This window comes from Cavia porcellus, unplaced genomic scaffold (genome assembly GCF_034190915.1).
Source record: "Cavia porcellus strain 051 isolate PalLab524CR breed Dunkin Hartley unplaced genomic scaffold, mCavPor4.1 scaffold_15, whole genome shotgun sequence".
NCBI lineage: Eukaryota > Metazoa > Chordata > Mammalia > Rodentia > Caviidae > Cavia > Cavia porcellus.
In genome coordinates, this window is record NW_026947498.1 from 73,989,495 (window position 1) to 74,005,511 (window position 16,017).

A 16,017-nucleotide genomic window follows, 5' to 3' on the forward strand; every position below is an offset into this window, starting at 1 on the left:
ATCAAATAGGATAGTGTTATAAAAAGAGAAAACTCTGAGTCAGGAGAAATCCTAGCTGCCACCTAACCCAACAGCCATACTTTTACAAACGGGAAAACAGAGGCCCAGAGGGGCAAATGACCAGTGCAGTCTCCAGACTTTACACTTACTTAGCCATCACCGCAGTAGAGCTACAGACTCCCATCAAGGACCCTCAGGCAGCTGACAGCCAGTCCCCGATCCTGCACCCCAGCCCAGGCAATCACCGATACTGGCCTTCTGTCCCTGTGGTGTGGCTGAGTGTTTTACAGCTCTATGTACGTGGATTCTTATGGTGTAAACTCGTTGGGTCTGTCCTCTTTCAGCAAAAATTTTTCAGAAATTCACTTCTAATGCTGCCTGAATCAGAATTTCTTTTTTTATGGCTGAGTAGCATTGTACTAACTAGCTATAGACAATCTGTTTATTCTCATGTTGACAGTTATTTGGTTTGTTTGTTAACTGAGGATGTCATGAATACACCTGTTACGAGTGTCTGTGTGAATCTTTCTGTGGATTCCTTTCCTTTTAGGTAAATACCTGGGATTGTGTTGTAAGTATGTATTCAATCAGATCAGAATGCTGGTCTTTGACTTTAAATATACCGCTTTTACTGTTATATTGTACTGAGTCCTGATTTCTTATTCTCAGCAGGTTTGAATATTTTGGACAACCCAGGAAACCTGCAAGCACCCCTGAAGCAGTGTGTGTCCCGGTCCCCAGGCAGGAATACACTTTCTCCTTCGGTATTGAGTTTACGATCATCTTTCTGTGCTAAGACATGGAAATTCGGTGGTATCCCTGCTGCTGAGCCTCGCACACTCTCTTTCATGGTCAGAACATTCCAGCAGCTGACAGGGTAGAGGCTTGCCCCGAGGACATCCTCCGCCAGCCAGGTGCTCGAGGTGGGGCACTTGGAAAGAACCGGCAGCCAGCCCTGTCACCCTGCTCGCTCCGTCAGAGTCCCGAGAAGTGAGCCGATTGGAAAGGGGAATTCTTCGTGGTTCTTTTCATTAAGTAACAGTGCTGATTTCCTGCTTCACAAGCTCCCTTTGTCATGGGGAACATGTAGTGCAGAGCACCGTAAATGACACTGTCCCAGTCACGTTTCTCACTGCTGAATCAGAACACCCGACACCCGAAGTTAAAGAGTAAAGGTTTACTGTGCTCATGGTGTGTGGAGGTCTCAGCCCACCGTCGGCGGGCTCCGGGCAAGGTGGACGGCAGAGGGCACCTCGAGGAGAAACAGTCCCAGCAAGCAAGGGACAGCCACCGCTCTTTTTTTTTTTTTTTTTTTTAATGTTTATTGGTACAATATAAATATACAAGTTGATCACACTCATCACAGGGACCTTGTATCTGTACCTGAGATGCTGGTACTTTTTTCCTGGTTCCCTGCCCTTCCTTCAATGCTTCTTCTCCACCATGCTTACAAAATGTTCTCTATCCTTTTTTCCTCAGTTTTTCTTTCCCCTCCTATTTCCCTTTTTTTTTTATCAGTTTCCCCTATTTTATAATATCAGTTATACACTTTTTGTTGTCATTTGTACTCAGTTTCCTATACCAGAGACACAACACAACACTTACACACACGTCCAGTTTACTTCACTTAAGAGTATGCGTGGTCTTGGGCCCGGATGTTGCTCAGTGGCACAGCACCAGTACAAAAAAAAGAGTATGGTCTCGGAGTCCACCAATTTAGCTGTAAGTGTCTCAAGTTTATTCTTATTTATGGCTAAGTAGCACTCCACTGAGTTAAAATAAAACGTATCTTAGCCAAGTGTGGTGGTGCGTGCCTGTAATCCTAGCACTTGAGAGGCTGGGCAGGAGGATTGTTGCAGGGTTGAGACCAGCCTGGGCTACACAGTGAGCTCAAGGCCAGCCCAAACTGCATAGTGAGATCCTATCTCAAAAAGACAAAAAAAAAACACCTTTTATAGCCATTAATTGTTTGGCGGGCATTTGGGTTGTTTCCAAGATCTGGCTATTACAAACTGTGCTACTATAAACATGAGGGTACATATATCACTGTGGTATGATGTTTTAAATTCTTTCAGGAAGAGCTGGGTCAAATGGGACCACTAATCCTAGTTTTCTGAGGAATCTCCACACTGATTTCCAACGTGATTGCACCGGTCTGCATTCCCACCAACAGAGGAGAAGGGTTGTGGCCCTGCCAGCCTTTGCTATTGGTTGATTTCTGGTGACAGTCATTCTTTCTGGAGTGAGATGAAATCTCAGCATTGTTTTAATTTGCATTTCTGGAATAACCAGTGATGCTGAAAATTGTTTCATATATTTATTTACAATTTCCACTCCTTCATCTGAGAAGTGTATATTCATGTCAGACCCATTTTTTGATAACCATGGCTTTTTCTACCCTCTGTATCTTATCCAGGCTGCTCAGGGCATATAGCACTCACATGCTTAACCCTATGCCCTTGATCCTAGCCTTGCACCATAAACAAATCCCAGTGTCCCACACTTTAGATCCAGCCACCCCTGTAAAGCCCCACCTCGACTGCATAAGGCTCTGGAGGACACCTACACAGAGCCATGATAGTACGAGTTGGGCCCAGATGCCACGACTGAATCCTGAGTCTCCTGCTGACAGCTGTGTGACTATGAGCAGGTCACACAGCCTCTCAGACTTCTGATTCCTCAGCTGCAAACAGGGAAAATATCAGCGCTTACCTCCTAGGTGTGCTGCAAGTACTGAACGAGCTCAATTTTACTGAGATCACTTCTTCACAGTCAAAGCCATGGAACGTTGGCAGCCACTAGCACCTCCACCCCCATCATCCCTGAGCCAGGGTGAAGGTTTAACAACTTTGAAATTATTCATCTGACTTTAGAAAAGTGCTCACAAACTCTGAAGAACGTAAACTAATGTGAAAATGTTTTTCCTTCCTTCCTTCATTCAGAAAACCCCACAAAAGTTGCTAAACAGCATGAACAAAAAATGCAACGACTTTTCTCTTCCGATCTTGGTGGCAAGAGCTCTTCCCTGCCTTCCGTCCATCCTGGTTCACTGGCAGTGGCCCCAATGTCCCCTTCTTGCTGACTGTCTGCATGCTGCTGGCCGCTTCCACTCATTTCAAAGGCATCAGTGGCCTGAAATGTGTGCCCTCTCGATGCCTTCTTGGCATCGGGTGATGGAATGGAATGACGATAGGCATGTGGGAAACTAACGCATTACCCATCTCAAGGGTCTTGATTTCAGGCCAGGGTGGGCTTCCTGGGCCCCGCCGCCCCTTCCTCCACTGTCTTTCCCATTCCGACACCTGGCTTCCTTGCTGTACCCGCACTGCTGCCACCGCCCGTCCTAGATCCTGCTCCTTCCTGGTTAATGGCGCCTGCTACGTCCTCTGCTTCTGCTTCTGCTTCTGCGCCTGCTCATCTTCCCAGCAATCCTTCCTCAGGCTGGGTAGATCCCAGAAGACAGAGCTTCCCATCCGGTGGTCCACGAATGCATCTGTCCTGTCACCAAGGGCAGCGCTGGCTGGGTGTTCTCACCTCCCGTGTTCTCGCTGGCCACATTTTCTTTTCTTCTTCTGCTTTGTTCCTTTTACTGTTCCTGAGCCAGAGTACTTGCCTTGCTCTCCGGCCAGCCAGGCTTGCCAGGACAGTCTCTGTGCTGTGCTGCTTTCCAAGAGGCCCCACGCTTGGAGAACACAGCCCAGAGAACCTGGGGCCAAGCTCCCTCCGACCCATCAATTCGGGATCTTGCAGATAACAGTGAACTCAGTTTCCCTGGGTGGTACATAGACGTCTGCCACTGAGCAGCTCACCTGCAGCCTCTCGGAAATGAGTTAATTTTTACCAGAATCCTCTAGATGTCTTCTTCATTTACTTAGTTATACGTTGGTTTCAGGGAGGATTGGTTCCAAGACCCCCACGAACTCCCAAATCTACAGGTTTCACTTACTGCCTTATATGAAACTGCATGCAGCCTAAGCACATCCTTCTATATGCTTGAAATCATCTCTAGTTATCAAAGTAACTGATATGATATAAACGCTATGGAAATAATTGCTATTCTGTATTCCTGGAGAATCAAGAAAAAAGTACCTGCTGTACAGACATGAATTTTTTTGCTCTGTCATTGGCTGAATCCAAGGACATAGAAGTCACAGAAATGGAAGGCTGACTCCCCCTGAAACACAGCCTTCAGTATGAAAAGTCCTTAGCTCAAAAGAAAAGCAGAGGGCTCTGCCTGACATTGACAACCAAAGTGTGCTAAGTGATATTTAAACTTATTCCTTCAAAGTTTGTGAAACCCTTTCTCTACCCTCCTCTGGGTGAGTGAGACATCCTCACTCCAGTCCTGAGGCAACCGTGGTTGCAGCTCATGCTTACTGAGCACTTACAGAAGAAGCAGACCTTCTTCTAAGCTCTTTACATACAGGAATTACTTCCTTCATTTCTCACAAAGACCCTGTGAGTGGGAGCCCTGTGACAGGCAGGTGAGGAAACTGGCTCAAACTGAGCAGTAACTTCTTGAGGTCAAAAGGCCAGCAAATGGCACAGCCAAGGTTCAAAGCCAAGATGGCTGCGCCCATAGGTGGGCCGGAAAGGCACACAGTTGTTCTGCTTTCTCAGTCACTTCTCCAACTGTGACATAGGGAAAAAGCAGCCTATAGCTCACAGAGATTCTGAAGACCCGGCTCTGCGCCTCCACCCTCCCATCCCATCCGGGTGGCCATGGAGAGGACCATCCTCACCGTGCCCTCCCGGTGATGTCTGAGAACCGCAGAAGTGACCATCGGTACGGGAGAGGGACAGTGGTGAATGCAGGAGTTTAGCTGAGGCCAGTGACCTGGCCTGTGACCTCGGCAGGTGCTGCATCCTCCACACTGATGGTGGAGTTTGTCAAAGGCCCTGCCAAGATGACGATCCCACTGATGCCCAGTGAGGGTCATTTTTCAGCTCTCAGGGCTCCATCAGGGGTACCTTCTTATCAAGTCCAGGGGGAGACTCTACATGGAGGTAGAAGCCAAGTCTGCTGTCCCAGACCCTGTTCAGCTTCACAGTTTCACAGAATGGAAAAGCTGGAGGGTCCTCCAGAGACCTGAGTGTACGAACCCCTTGCTGAAGGAGGCAGAGGTTCAGAAATGGTGAGTGCAGGTTCAAAGTCGCCCAGCAAGCAGGGCAAGGCTGATAACAAAGGTGGAGCCTCCGCCCGAGGCAGAGCCTTTCCCAGTTGTCACTCATTTAAATGCAGAAGAAAGCAAGCAGATGCTGGAGCTGACAGCTTCCAGAAAGAGACACACCAGGGCAGGACAAGGGTCAGACATCAGAAAACAACTTCTCAGTGCTTAGGCCACATGCACCTGCTTCACTCCCAGGCAGGGACTTCATTGGGTACCATGAGCTTCATCTCTAATTTACTCATCTTCCAGGTTTGCAGACCATGTCACCCCGATTAGAATGTAAAGGCCTGAGGGCCAGAACTTTGTGGATGATCATCTTCCCTGTAGTAGCACACACAGCAGCCGGCAAGTATCAATATACATTCGCATGAGTGACTAAATAAATATGTGGCTGGATCAGCGGACCAGCAAATCAATGGATTGACAGAAGTGGTTGGATGGGAGGGTAGATGGATGGCTGGGTGAATGGATGGGAGGATGGAAGGATGGACAGAAGGACAGGTAGAAATGTGAGCGGGTGGAAATATGAATGGGTAGGTGGATGGGTGAGTACAACTGTTGATCATGCTATGTCAACTCAAAAGGATAAAGAAGCACCTTGAGACTAGTAAAGCACAGCTCTGGGATTGTCTGCTGATGTGTGGGCCAGCAAAGCAAGGGAGGAGGCCCTGCACGGGTTCCAGGCAGCACCAGCCAAAGCCTTGTGCCTGGATGGAATATAAAAAGGAAAGGAGGACGCTTCCCATTCTGAAGCGCTCCGTCTTCCTGAGCAGGTGCGTCCCCGCTGCCATCTCCACTGGACACTGGTCTCCAGGTGCTCAGTGCTTTCAGCTTTCCAGCGCAGGCTCAGCAGCGTCCTCCATCCTTCCTGGCCTGTGACCTCGGCAGGTGCTGCATGCTTGAGCCATCTGGTCCTGCAGCTCCCATCACTGTGCTGTGCAGCTGCTAGATTCCCAGTTCTCCAGTGCAGACAGCAGCGTCTCCTGCCCCAATCCTGCACACTACCTAGTAAATCCCTCCGCATAATTAAACATATATTTCCCATGGATTCTGTTCCTCTAGAGGATCCTAACTAATACACTGAGTGAACAGAAGGGAGAGAGAGACAGAGAAAGAGAGAGAGAGAGAGAGAGAGAGAGAGAGAGAGAGAGAGAAGACAATGGAGAAGACACAGTTCTGTGAATCTGTTTGGCCAGAAGGACAGCTGTATCTTGAAATACAGCTCATGAAATACTTGTTAAGAAGTTCATTATGAGTCAGTTCCTGTACCACAGTATAGAAGACATGTGGGGTCTCCGTCCTCATAGAATCACACTATGGTAGGGACATGAGGGATTATCACGTGGTATGGTGATCACAGTAAGGAGCATGCAGGGTGCCACTGGAGGGCTTCCTGGAGGAAGTGACATTTAAACTGAACCATGAAGGAAAAGCTGCCATGAACAGGGCTTGGAGTATGGCACAGCTTCTCAAATGAAAGGAGCAATGTGAGCGTTATATCCAGAGGCAACAGGAGCCAGAAAGGCTGAGGAGCAGCTTACAAGTAGAACACCAGGTGTGGTTAGCGTGCTAGCTGTCCCAGGCAGTGCCTCGTCTTCCCATTCCATCCCCACTGTGGACATTTGTTGCTTTTCTCTGCCCAGAATTACCTAGTCCTTTTCCAGGAATAACTTCCTGATTATCTTTGAGGAACTCCCCAAAATTCTCCTCCAGCTAGTCTCAGTCCTGGTGGTTCATGGGAAACAGACATCACCTTCCAATCCTGGGATGGCCAATCAGTAAATATTATGCTAACCTGGCCATAATGATTGGGGCTCAGGATCTCAACCAGGCCAATCAGAAGCCACCTTGGAGAGAAGCTGAAAATACCAGGAAGTGAGAGTTGGCTTTCCATTGGATAGAAGGAGGGCTTCCAGATCACAAAGCCCACAACAAAAGAAAATGAAACCAAAAGCTGAAACATGGATGGATGGATGGATGGATGAATGGATGGATGGATGGATGGAACAAAGAAAAAGAAGGGGGAGGGAGGGAGGAAAGAATGAAATAAAATGGAGCAGGTGAGGTTCTGGGGCCTTCGATCCAGTGAGTATATTAGAGGGGAAAGAACAGTTATAGCTTCAATTACCAAGTATTTATTGAGCTGTGTATTACATGTCAGGTGACACATGAAACGTGCTTCACATACAAGTGTGGAAAACAGAGAGGCCCTCTGCCCTCACGGAGTAAGACGCACGAGAGTGGGAGCCTCAATCCAGTTATGCCTGATTTCCTATGCGATCCCACAGACTGTCACAGTCACGTAACCAGGGCTGCGGGTTGAAAGCATCCCCCGTGGTGGAGGCATCAGGAAATCACTCCCGCAGGCATTAGCCTTGAAGGTGGTTCATGTATTGCAGGAATGGCTTACCTTTCGCAGATTTGCACCAAAGCAAGCCTGGCTCCCCCCACCCGCACTCTGGCCCTGCCTTACCTGCTTGCTTTCTGCCCGGGTGGCACAGCACAGAGGCCATCACCAGGCACCAGTACCATCCTCTTGGACTTTTCAGGCTCCAGAACCATAAGCCAACAAAACCTCTATTCTTTATCAATTACCCATTCTCAGTATTAAATTATAGCAGCATAAAATAAGACTAAAAACAGCTGGCTTGCCCAGATTTCCATCCCTCACCCCTAGATGGACCCTAACGGTCAGTCAGCCCACCAAGCTCCATGCTGACTGTGAATGGGACTAGCCGGTAAAACAGGATACCCACATCCTAGGCCCTTGCTCAAGCTTCCCTGCCACTGCATGTGTGTCCTTGCCATTTTCCCTGTCACCCTCCGATGCCTGGCAGGTGCCCTCATCCCAACACCTTCCATGTTCCCCAAGGCGGTGTCTCCCTGTCACCATGTATACCTACCTCTCACTGTCTAGATTCAGCCCGTGATCAAGAAAAATACTCTGAATGCACCAGTGACCTCAGGAGAGCTGGGGAGGTGAGGAGGCCCCACAATAGTGACCTCTGCCATTGGTCCTTCTGAAGATCCTGCACAGACATCTGGGCAGCCTGTGGGTGGCCCTGCAAAGCCACCCCACCCTGAGCCTCCCATCTGGGCAGAGTGGCAGAGAAAAACGTGTGCAGTACATTGAAGCTCCTTCCGATTGGCATCTGCATGCACTCCACTGAACTTGACTCAGCTGGGGCGGTGCAAAGCAGTTGGGACTTACTTGCATGAGCAAGATGACTGTCAGTGACACCTGCATGTTGTTAACCCCTTGATGCTCTTGGCTCATCAGGAAGGAAGATTCACTGTGGTGCTGATGAGTCCTGAGCCACAGCCACCAGCGAGTGGGAGCCATGCTGCCTAGGCTCTGCAGCGCTCCACAGCACTGCCCATGCTGCCTTTCATTTGCTCGTGGAAAGGAGCATCGCCTTCCAAAATAGATGTAGGTAACACTGCCAACCCTAAGCATCTGCGGGTTAGCATCTTGGATTTGACCAATCACAAGCAGAAAGTAATTGGGAAAAAGCTGTGTCTGCCCTGAATACATGCAGAATTCCCGTCACTATTGCCTAAACCACACAGCTTCACACTGAGTGATGCAGCATTTGCACGGTGTGAGGTATTACAAGTCACCTAAAGATGAGTTCAGGAATGGGGGAAGATGTGCATAGGTTCCATGCAAACAATATGCTACTTTATACAAAGGACTTTGGTATCTGCAGGAGGTCCAGAGCGAGCCTCTGTGCACACAGAAGGACACAGCACATACATTTACATAAATAGTGTCATGTATTATTTAAGTAGCTTGGGGGAACATTTCAGCAAGTGGAGTCTGGCATAGCCTCGCCACTCTCCAGCAGGGTGGCCCTGAGGGCGCTATCTGGCCTCTCTGTGCCATCCCAAAATAATAATTGCCCCTCCTGGAAAGGTGGTAGGGATGAAGTGCATCGGAACGCGGAAGTGTTCAGAGCGGCACACAGTCTATGACCGGCACATGCGGGAGAGACAGCATGGACCTGCAGGGGCTCAGGACATGTGGAATGGATGGGTGGGGCCTGCTCCATCTGTGTGCGTCCCGGAGAATCAGACACCCCTGGAAGGAACCGCAGTGCCTACACCTGGTGACCTGGTGACCAAGGGGAGAGGGGGAGAGGAGGGCGTGGAAAACATCCCTTCTCTTTTTGCATCTTCTTGTACTGTTTAATTAGTGCCCACTGGGTGGCTGCTGTTTTACAAAGCACAAGTGTAATCTGCTCAGTGTGTTAACAGCACATGCTTATATTACAGCACAGTGATGTCCGTCGGGGGTAACTGCTACACGCAGACTACACGTCTCCTCCTTTGCAAGCCCTTTGCCCCTCTCCCCTCCCTTCTCCCTCCTGTCCCTTTCCCATCTCCAGGCCTCCACCTCCCAGTGCAGGAAACACTGTCCAAGAGGAAAGCCTTTTAGGCAAGTCTGGAGGTGTGTGATCTGGAGGGTGGGCCGGGGGAATGGTGCTGCTTCTTAAGGCAAGGGCTGGCCCAGAGACAGAGGAGGATAGGGGACAAGGGAAGGGTCAAAACGGTGCAGGAAAAATACGTACGCTTCATTCTGTCTCAAGACACGATGGCATAGCACGATGTTTGCCCAGTGCTAGGCAGTCCCCTGCAGCCATCTCCACACTCAGTCCACACAGACCAGCTGGGAAATCCCCACCCTCCCGTCCGGGGAAGCCTGGACTCAGGTTTGCCTGGCAGGGCCACAGAGTCAGGCCCAACTGCCTCTGGGTTGCTGTTCTTTCCTGCACAAGGCTGCCTTCCCTATAGTTGAAGAAGACTGAAGGATTTTTTAAGGGCAGGTGGGCTGTGATCCATTTATAGAAAAATATTAAGGGACACAGCGACTGGTGGCTGAAGCTGTAGGGTTGAGCCTGAATGTTGTTCTATAAACACAGAGAGCCTGGATTAAGCTGGGACCAGAAGCAAGTGCACAGAATACCAAGCCAGGGCTCTGTGTTCATCCTCCCTGAAACAACAGCCCACTGTCACTCCAACACAAGACACCAAGGCCAGATCTCCACTGCTCCCCCTCCACACTGCGTGCTGGAGATGGGTGGCCACAGGCAGCTGTAGAACTTACTGTGTACAGCTCGTTGGTCACCTTCAGGAGCTCCTCATGCATCTGCAGGCCAATCTCCTTGCTCTGAAAAACAAACGAACTAATGTCAACATTTCTGTAAATGACCAACATCAGAGGAGATGGAGATGCTAATGATGTTTACTTCACCATCACATAGTGTGTACACACAGATCACATATCTGAGGGGAAAAAGTTTGCAGTTTACATCTACCAAATTGCTTTTAAAACAGTAAGGGTGAGACTGTCTGGAACGGGGTAGGGAGCGGTACAGAAATCCACATAAACGTCACTGATCTAGATCTGAATTCTTCAACTTGTGTCCATGAAACGAATCCCCAGAAAGAAACTCCTTGCAAGAGGAATTTCCTGGTCACATAACTGGAGCAACTGTGCACATCACTTCTTTACCCTGGAGGCTCAGAGACATTAACCTGTGAAAGATTCTGGGAGCCCCATAGAACCTTTAATTCTGTCTCCTAAACTGGTAGGTCAGGGCACGCGTGCCTGGCTCATATTTATTAACATCTCAGGAGCAAAGGGCTCCATGGGGCACAGTTTAAGAAACACTGACCTAGCATTTCACGAGAGTCAGCGTGTGCCAGTCTTGCTTTGGTCCTCTGCTCTCCTATTCCCTATTGTCCCCCTTTGGCGTAGGAGTGGTTGCTCCGTGCCATTGTACCTTGGGATTACATAAAACTTGTTTTGTATTTTTACACAGGTTCATCGATAAGAGTTTGCCTTGAGTTTCAGGAGAGATTCTGACCGAAGCTTGAAGAGTGCTGGAACTGTTGAGACTGGCAGTGGGAAACTGGTTGTGCTTGGGGTAGCTCTGCTGCATTAATTCTGAACTTGCTATTGTCTTTATTTGGAGATTAAGTGTGTTTAGTGAGGTATGCTGGTTGTCAAGTTGACAAGGGGTGGACTGTGCCTGTTCATTGTGACGTCAACCTGATGGGATGAAAAATGCCGAGGGGACTAGTAAGCACTCTTCTGGGTGTGTGAGAGCTCATGGAAGTATGATTTCAGGTACTGTATGCACTCCTGGCCCCTGCCTCTCTGGCTCTGTTTTCCTGCCCTGCTTTATGCTGCCACGCCATGCCACCATGAAGTTTCTTCCTGGAGTCAGCTGACCTGAGCTGAACCCTGACACAGTGAGCTGAATTAGAGCTCTGCGCCTTCAGCTGTGGGTGTTGGGCATTTGTCCTAGCGATAGAAAACTCACTACCAGTTTAGGGCTCCCTCCGGCTCTAGTGGTTAAAGAAAGGTGATCCAGTCCCAAATGAAGTGGACCTGTGCAGAACTCACTGAGGACCTTCAGCAATGTCCATCCATTCACAGAGGGGCCCCAAGAGCCCAACCAGCCACCACCGTCTCCTCTTCTCTGCAGCTCTGAGCAATCAGTGTCACAGTCTCTCTGTGGTCCCTACCTCCAGGGACTCCAGACTCCCGATTCCTCCTATGCATCCTCTAAGTCCCCAGACTCATGACCTCTCTGATATCTGTGTTTATTTTTGTGATCCAGGCTTTGTTACAGATAAATGCACATGGTTCAAGAAAATAGCAGCCAGCAGAGTTAAAAAGAAAAAGCAAGGTTCTCAAGCTCCCTGGAAACACATGGAGAGTTTTTCAGATGCCTTCCAGAAATAGTCTCTGGGCGTATACACATTTGACCAGCATACATTGTCTCATCGCACAAACAGGAGCACACTGTGCATACACCTGTCCCTTTCTTTTGCTACTTACCGCCACAGCTGAGCATTTTCCCATTGCAACCTCTTTCACACTGCGGCTTGGGATTCCACATACCAGGTGCGTGATGATTAATTTAACCAGTGCCACAAGTATGAATATTTAGGTGGTTTCCAGTGTCATCAACCAGTGACACAGCAAGCATCCCTGTACCACCACTATGCACGTGGGGAAATAGGGATCCTGGCAGACTGGACCCTGTCCTACATGCAGCTCTGCTGAAGAGTCCTGCTCTCCGAATTCCTCCAGCCTTGCCTCCCCAGCCCCTGGCCCAGTTGGCTTCCCCACACACTACTGGTGTCAGTGACCAGGGGCCACGTCTTCAGCTCCATGCCTCGCTCCTGCATGACCTCAAGCCCAGGCTCAACGATGTATCTTTAGCCATTGCAAAACAGAATGGATGGGATATCTTCCAGTTACATCAAATTTAAATTATTAAAAAGTCAATGCTTGACGTAACATTCCTGCACCCCCTCGGTTTTGTGCACTGGGATAGCTTTGCCAGCTTAGGTTTATCTCTAACACTTTTCGCCCTTCATCTTGACTTCGCCAGTCACTGTGCCCTGCCTTCAAACTGCCTGATCCCTTACTGTAACAACCAATGGTAGGGAGTTCCTGCCTATCACCCATCACTGCCCTCCCTCTCTGCTTCCTAGTTGAGTCACACATTTAATCTGGCATTCACACCTCCTGTCCAGTCCTTCACGGAAAGCTGGTCCTGTCCCAGCTCAACATGGTAGACTCTTCCCGTTATTACCATCCAAGGGCGAGGAAATGACTTAACTGGGCTGCAAAAAAAAGGACTCATGCATTTGAGAAGGATTAATCTTTCTACTGCTCTAGCATTTTGCACGCAGTCCCAGCTGCTACTGCAGGCATCTTAGGACCGGAAGACAAGCTGCCTTAGGGTAACGGGATTCTCTGTTATTTGCAGCCTGAAGACTCCTAAAGGTCCAGTCTCACTTTCTATCCTCAGGTCCTAAATGAAGCATGTTCTCACTGTAGACCCAGGTCTCTCTCTCTCTGAAGCTGTCTCTTAACAAGGTCCCTAATGCACTAAGCACCATTCTGCATGTCCACACCCACAGTTTCCTACACATGCATTTCACTGTGTGCCTCTAAATCCTCTTCACTGCTGACAGGATCATATCCTTAGCCCGACATCAAGGCTGGAATGTAAACTCACGAGGGAAAGAGACCTTCTCTCTGGTGGTGGACCTTCAAAGCTCCCAACAGCCCAAAGCTAAGAGCACCATCCAGCTATCGCCTGCACAAGGGAATGGATCAAGGAGTGTGGTCCCACCATCAGGCACAGCGTCCCACAAAGACTCATCAGCACAGGGCATTGAAACGGGACGTCCTTGTTTCAATCTGGACAGCAGCAAAAGGACGCTCATTTTTAGAACCCCTACAGTACTGGCTGAGGGTTCCACTCAGGCTTCCTGCCACCTTCCCTGCTCTCCTGAAAGTGCTCCCTAATCTTTCTTTTTTGGCCAAATTCAGATGTCTCACAGTCTACCTCTCAGTACCCATCTGCAACAGCTTTGGGGTCCCATTTTCACAGTCCTGATGTATCAAAGTTCTGTCACATCGTAGGTACTACAATTTGTTTTAAATTTGTTTGCTGAATGAACAAATGAAAGGACAGTTCCTTTAAGCCATGGTTTCCTTATTTGTAAGAAATGGAATGATGTGACAGGGATCACAGAGTCCCTGTGAAGATGGAAAGAGATAACACACACAGCACTGCCTGGCACTGTGTGGGGCACAGATGAGGTGCTCAGGAAACTGTCACATAGGCTGAACTGATCCTCACAAAATGCCAGCAGTGAGACCAGGAAGTCACTGGGGGCAGGGATATAAAGTTGACTCTTTGGTTAACTCCTCCTCACAAGCTCCAGGTGGGCAGGGGAAAGGGTTGAGAACACACACAAGTCTAGGGCAGAAGGTAGAAAGGGGTGTGAAAGAGCATGGGATGGGGGCCAGGCCCTGGCTTCCTGTCCAGACAAGTAAGTCCAGCGAGGCGTGGAACCCCGCCCCAGTCCAGGAAACTCTCTCCCTTGCCTGGGGGCCAGGCCTCAGCTTCCTGTAGGGATCAGTGAGGCAGCAGGGGGCAGGGAATCCTGTCCCAGCCTGGCTGACCTCTCTTCCTCATTTGGAATAACACTTGAAGCTAGAAAATATAGGAAAATGACAAAACAAAAGACCAAAATGCAATCTCAAACATCCAGCCCAACCCAAGAAAGCCTAGGAGCCATGCGCATAGAAGAAAATATATGCCACATTCCTGAAATACCTGAAATAATAGCAACTGAAATAAAAAAGCAACTCTGGGAAGCCTTAAAGGAATTCAAACTAGAAATAATCTCTCAGGTAAAAGAAGAAATGATAAAAGAAATGAAGGAGATGCTGAACATATCTAAAGAAGACACAGTTAAAAAACTTGAGGAGATAAACAAAAAGATAGAATCCCTGGATGAACAATATAAGAAACAAACAGAATATATTAAGCAGATGCAAAGAGATATACAGGAAATCAAAAACTCCATCGAAAATTGTAAAAACTGCCTCAATGAATGTGAAGATAGAATTTCAGACCTCAAAGACAAGATTGCAGCCAGTGAACAAGAAAGGAAAGATCTTTTAAAAATAACAAGAAATCAGGAAATAACAATTCAACACCTGCAAGATGACGCAAAGAGGAACAACATAAGGTTAATAGGGATAAATGAAAAAGAAGAGGACAACATAAAGGATGTCAAGAGGATATTTAGAGAAGTAATAGCTGAAAATTTCCCAAACATGAGATTGGAAACTGATATCAAGATCAATGAAGCATATAGAACCCCAAATAGCCATAACCAAAATAAAACTACACCCAGACACATAATAATGGCCATCCCAGAAATCGAACAAAAGAATAGAATATTAAAAGCTGTCAGAGAGAAAAGACAGATCACCTATAAAGTAAAACCTAGCAGAAACACAGCAGACTTCTCAGCACAAATAATAAAGTCAAGAAGAGCATGGAGTGAAGTATTTCAGATCCTAAAGGAAAATGATTTCCAATCTAGACTGATATACGCTGCAAAACTGTCCTTCAAAATGGATGGAGAAATAAGTTACTTCCATGACAAATAACAGCTAAAAAACTACATGATCACCAAGCCAACCCTGCAAAGAATATTGAAAGACAGCCTAGATACATTTAGGAAAAAACCACCAAACAAAGCAGACAATTAAACAGAACAGAAAGATAAAGATACAACAGCAGAAAGATAACATGTCAACAATTAACTAATATATAACAGGTATAATCACTAATATAAATGGTCTCAATGCACCAATCAAAAGAAACAGACTGGCAGAATGGATCAAGAAACAAAATCCAACCATATGTTGTCTACAAGAAACCCATCTAACCCAAAAGGATACTTACAGACTGAAAGTCAAAGGATGGAAAACAATACTTCATGCAACAGGAACCCAAAAAAGTGGGGGTGGCTATTCTGTTTACAGACAATGTGAAATTCAAGCCAATAATGATCAGAAGGGATAAAGAAGGTCACTACATACTGGTTAGGGGAAAACTCCAAGAGGAAGAGATAACTATCTTAAATATATATGCACCAAATACCAGAGCACCCAGTTATATAAAACAAGTACTAACAGAAATGAAAAACAAAATTAACAGTAACACAATTTTAATAGGAGATCTTAACACACCATTGACACCAATGGACAGATCAATCAGACAGAAAATCAGCAAAGAAATAAAAGAACTGAATTGCACCTGTGAACAAATGGACTTAATAGACATATACAGAGTGTTCCACCCAACAACAGAATACACATTCTTCTCAGCAGTGCATGGGTCATTCTCTAAAATAGACCATATATTAATTCATAAAACATATTTAAATAAATGCAAAAGGGTTGAAATTACCCCTTGCATGCTATCGGACCATAGCGCTATGAAATTAGAAATTA

The 16,017-nt window shown here is 47.5% G+C and overlaps 1 protein-coding gene across 7 annotated transcripts in view; it reads right to left on the reverse strand.

The window, feature by feature from the left end:
* Srgap3 (SLIT-ROBO Rho GTPase activating protein 3) overlaps positions 1-16,017 on the reverse strand; it is a 241,766-nt gene that overhangs the window by 75,122 nt on the left and 150,627 nt on the right. For all 7 annotated transcript variants that reach the window (XR_010039476.1, XM_003464092.5, XM_003464091.5 and 4 more), the window contains exon 4: positions 10,279-10,341. Coding sequence is in view for 6 of the 7 variants with exons in the window: in XM_003464092.5 (XP_003464140.1) it covers positions 10,279-10,341 (63 nt within the window). In the remaining variant the exon portion in view is untranslated. The remainder of the gene's footprint in view (positions 1-10,278; positions 10,342-16,017) is intronic.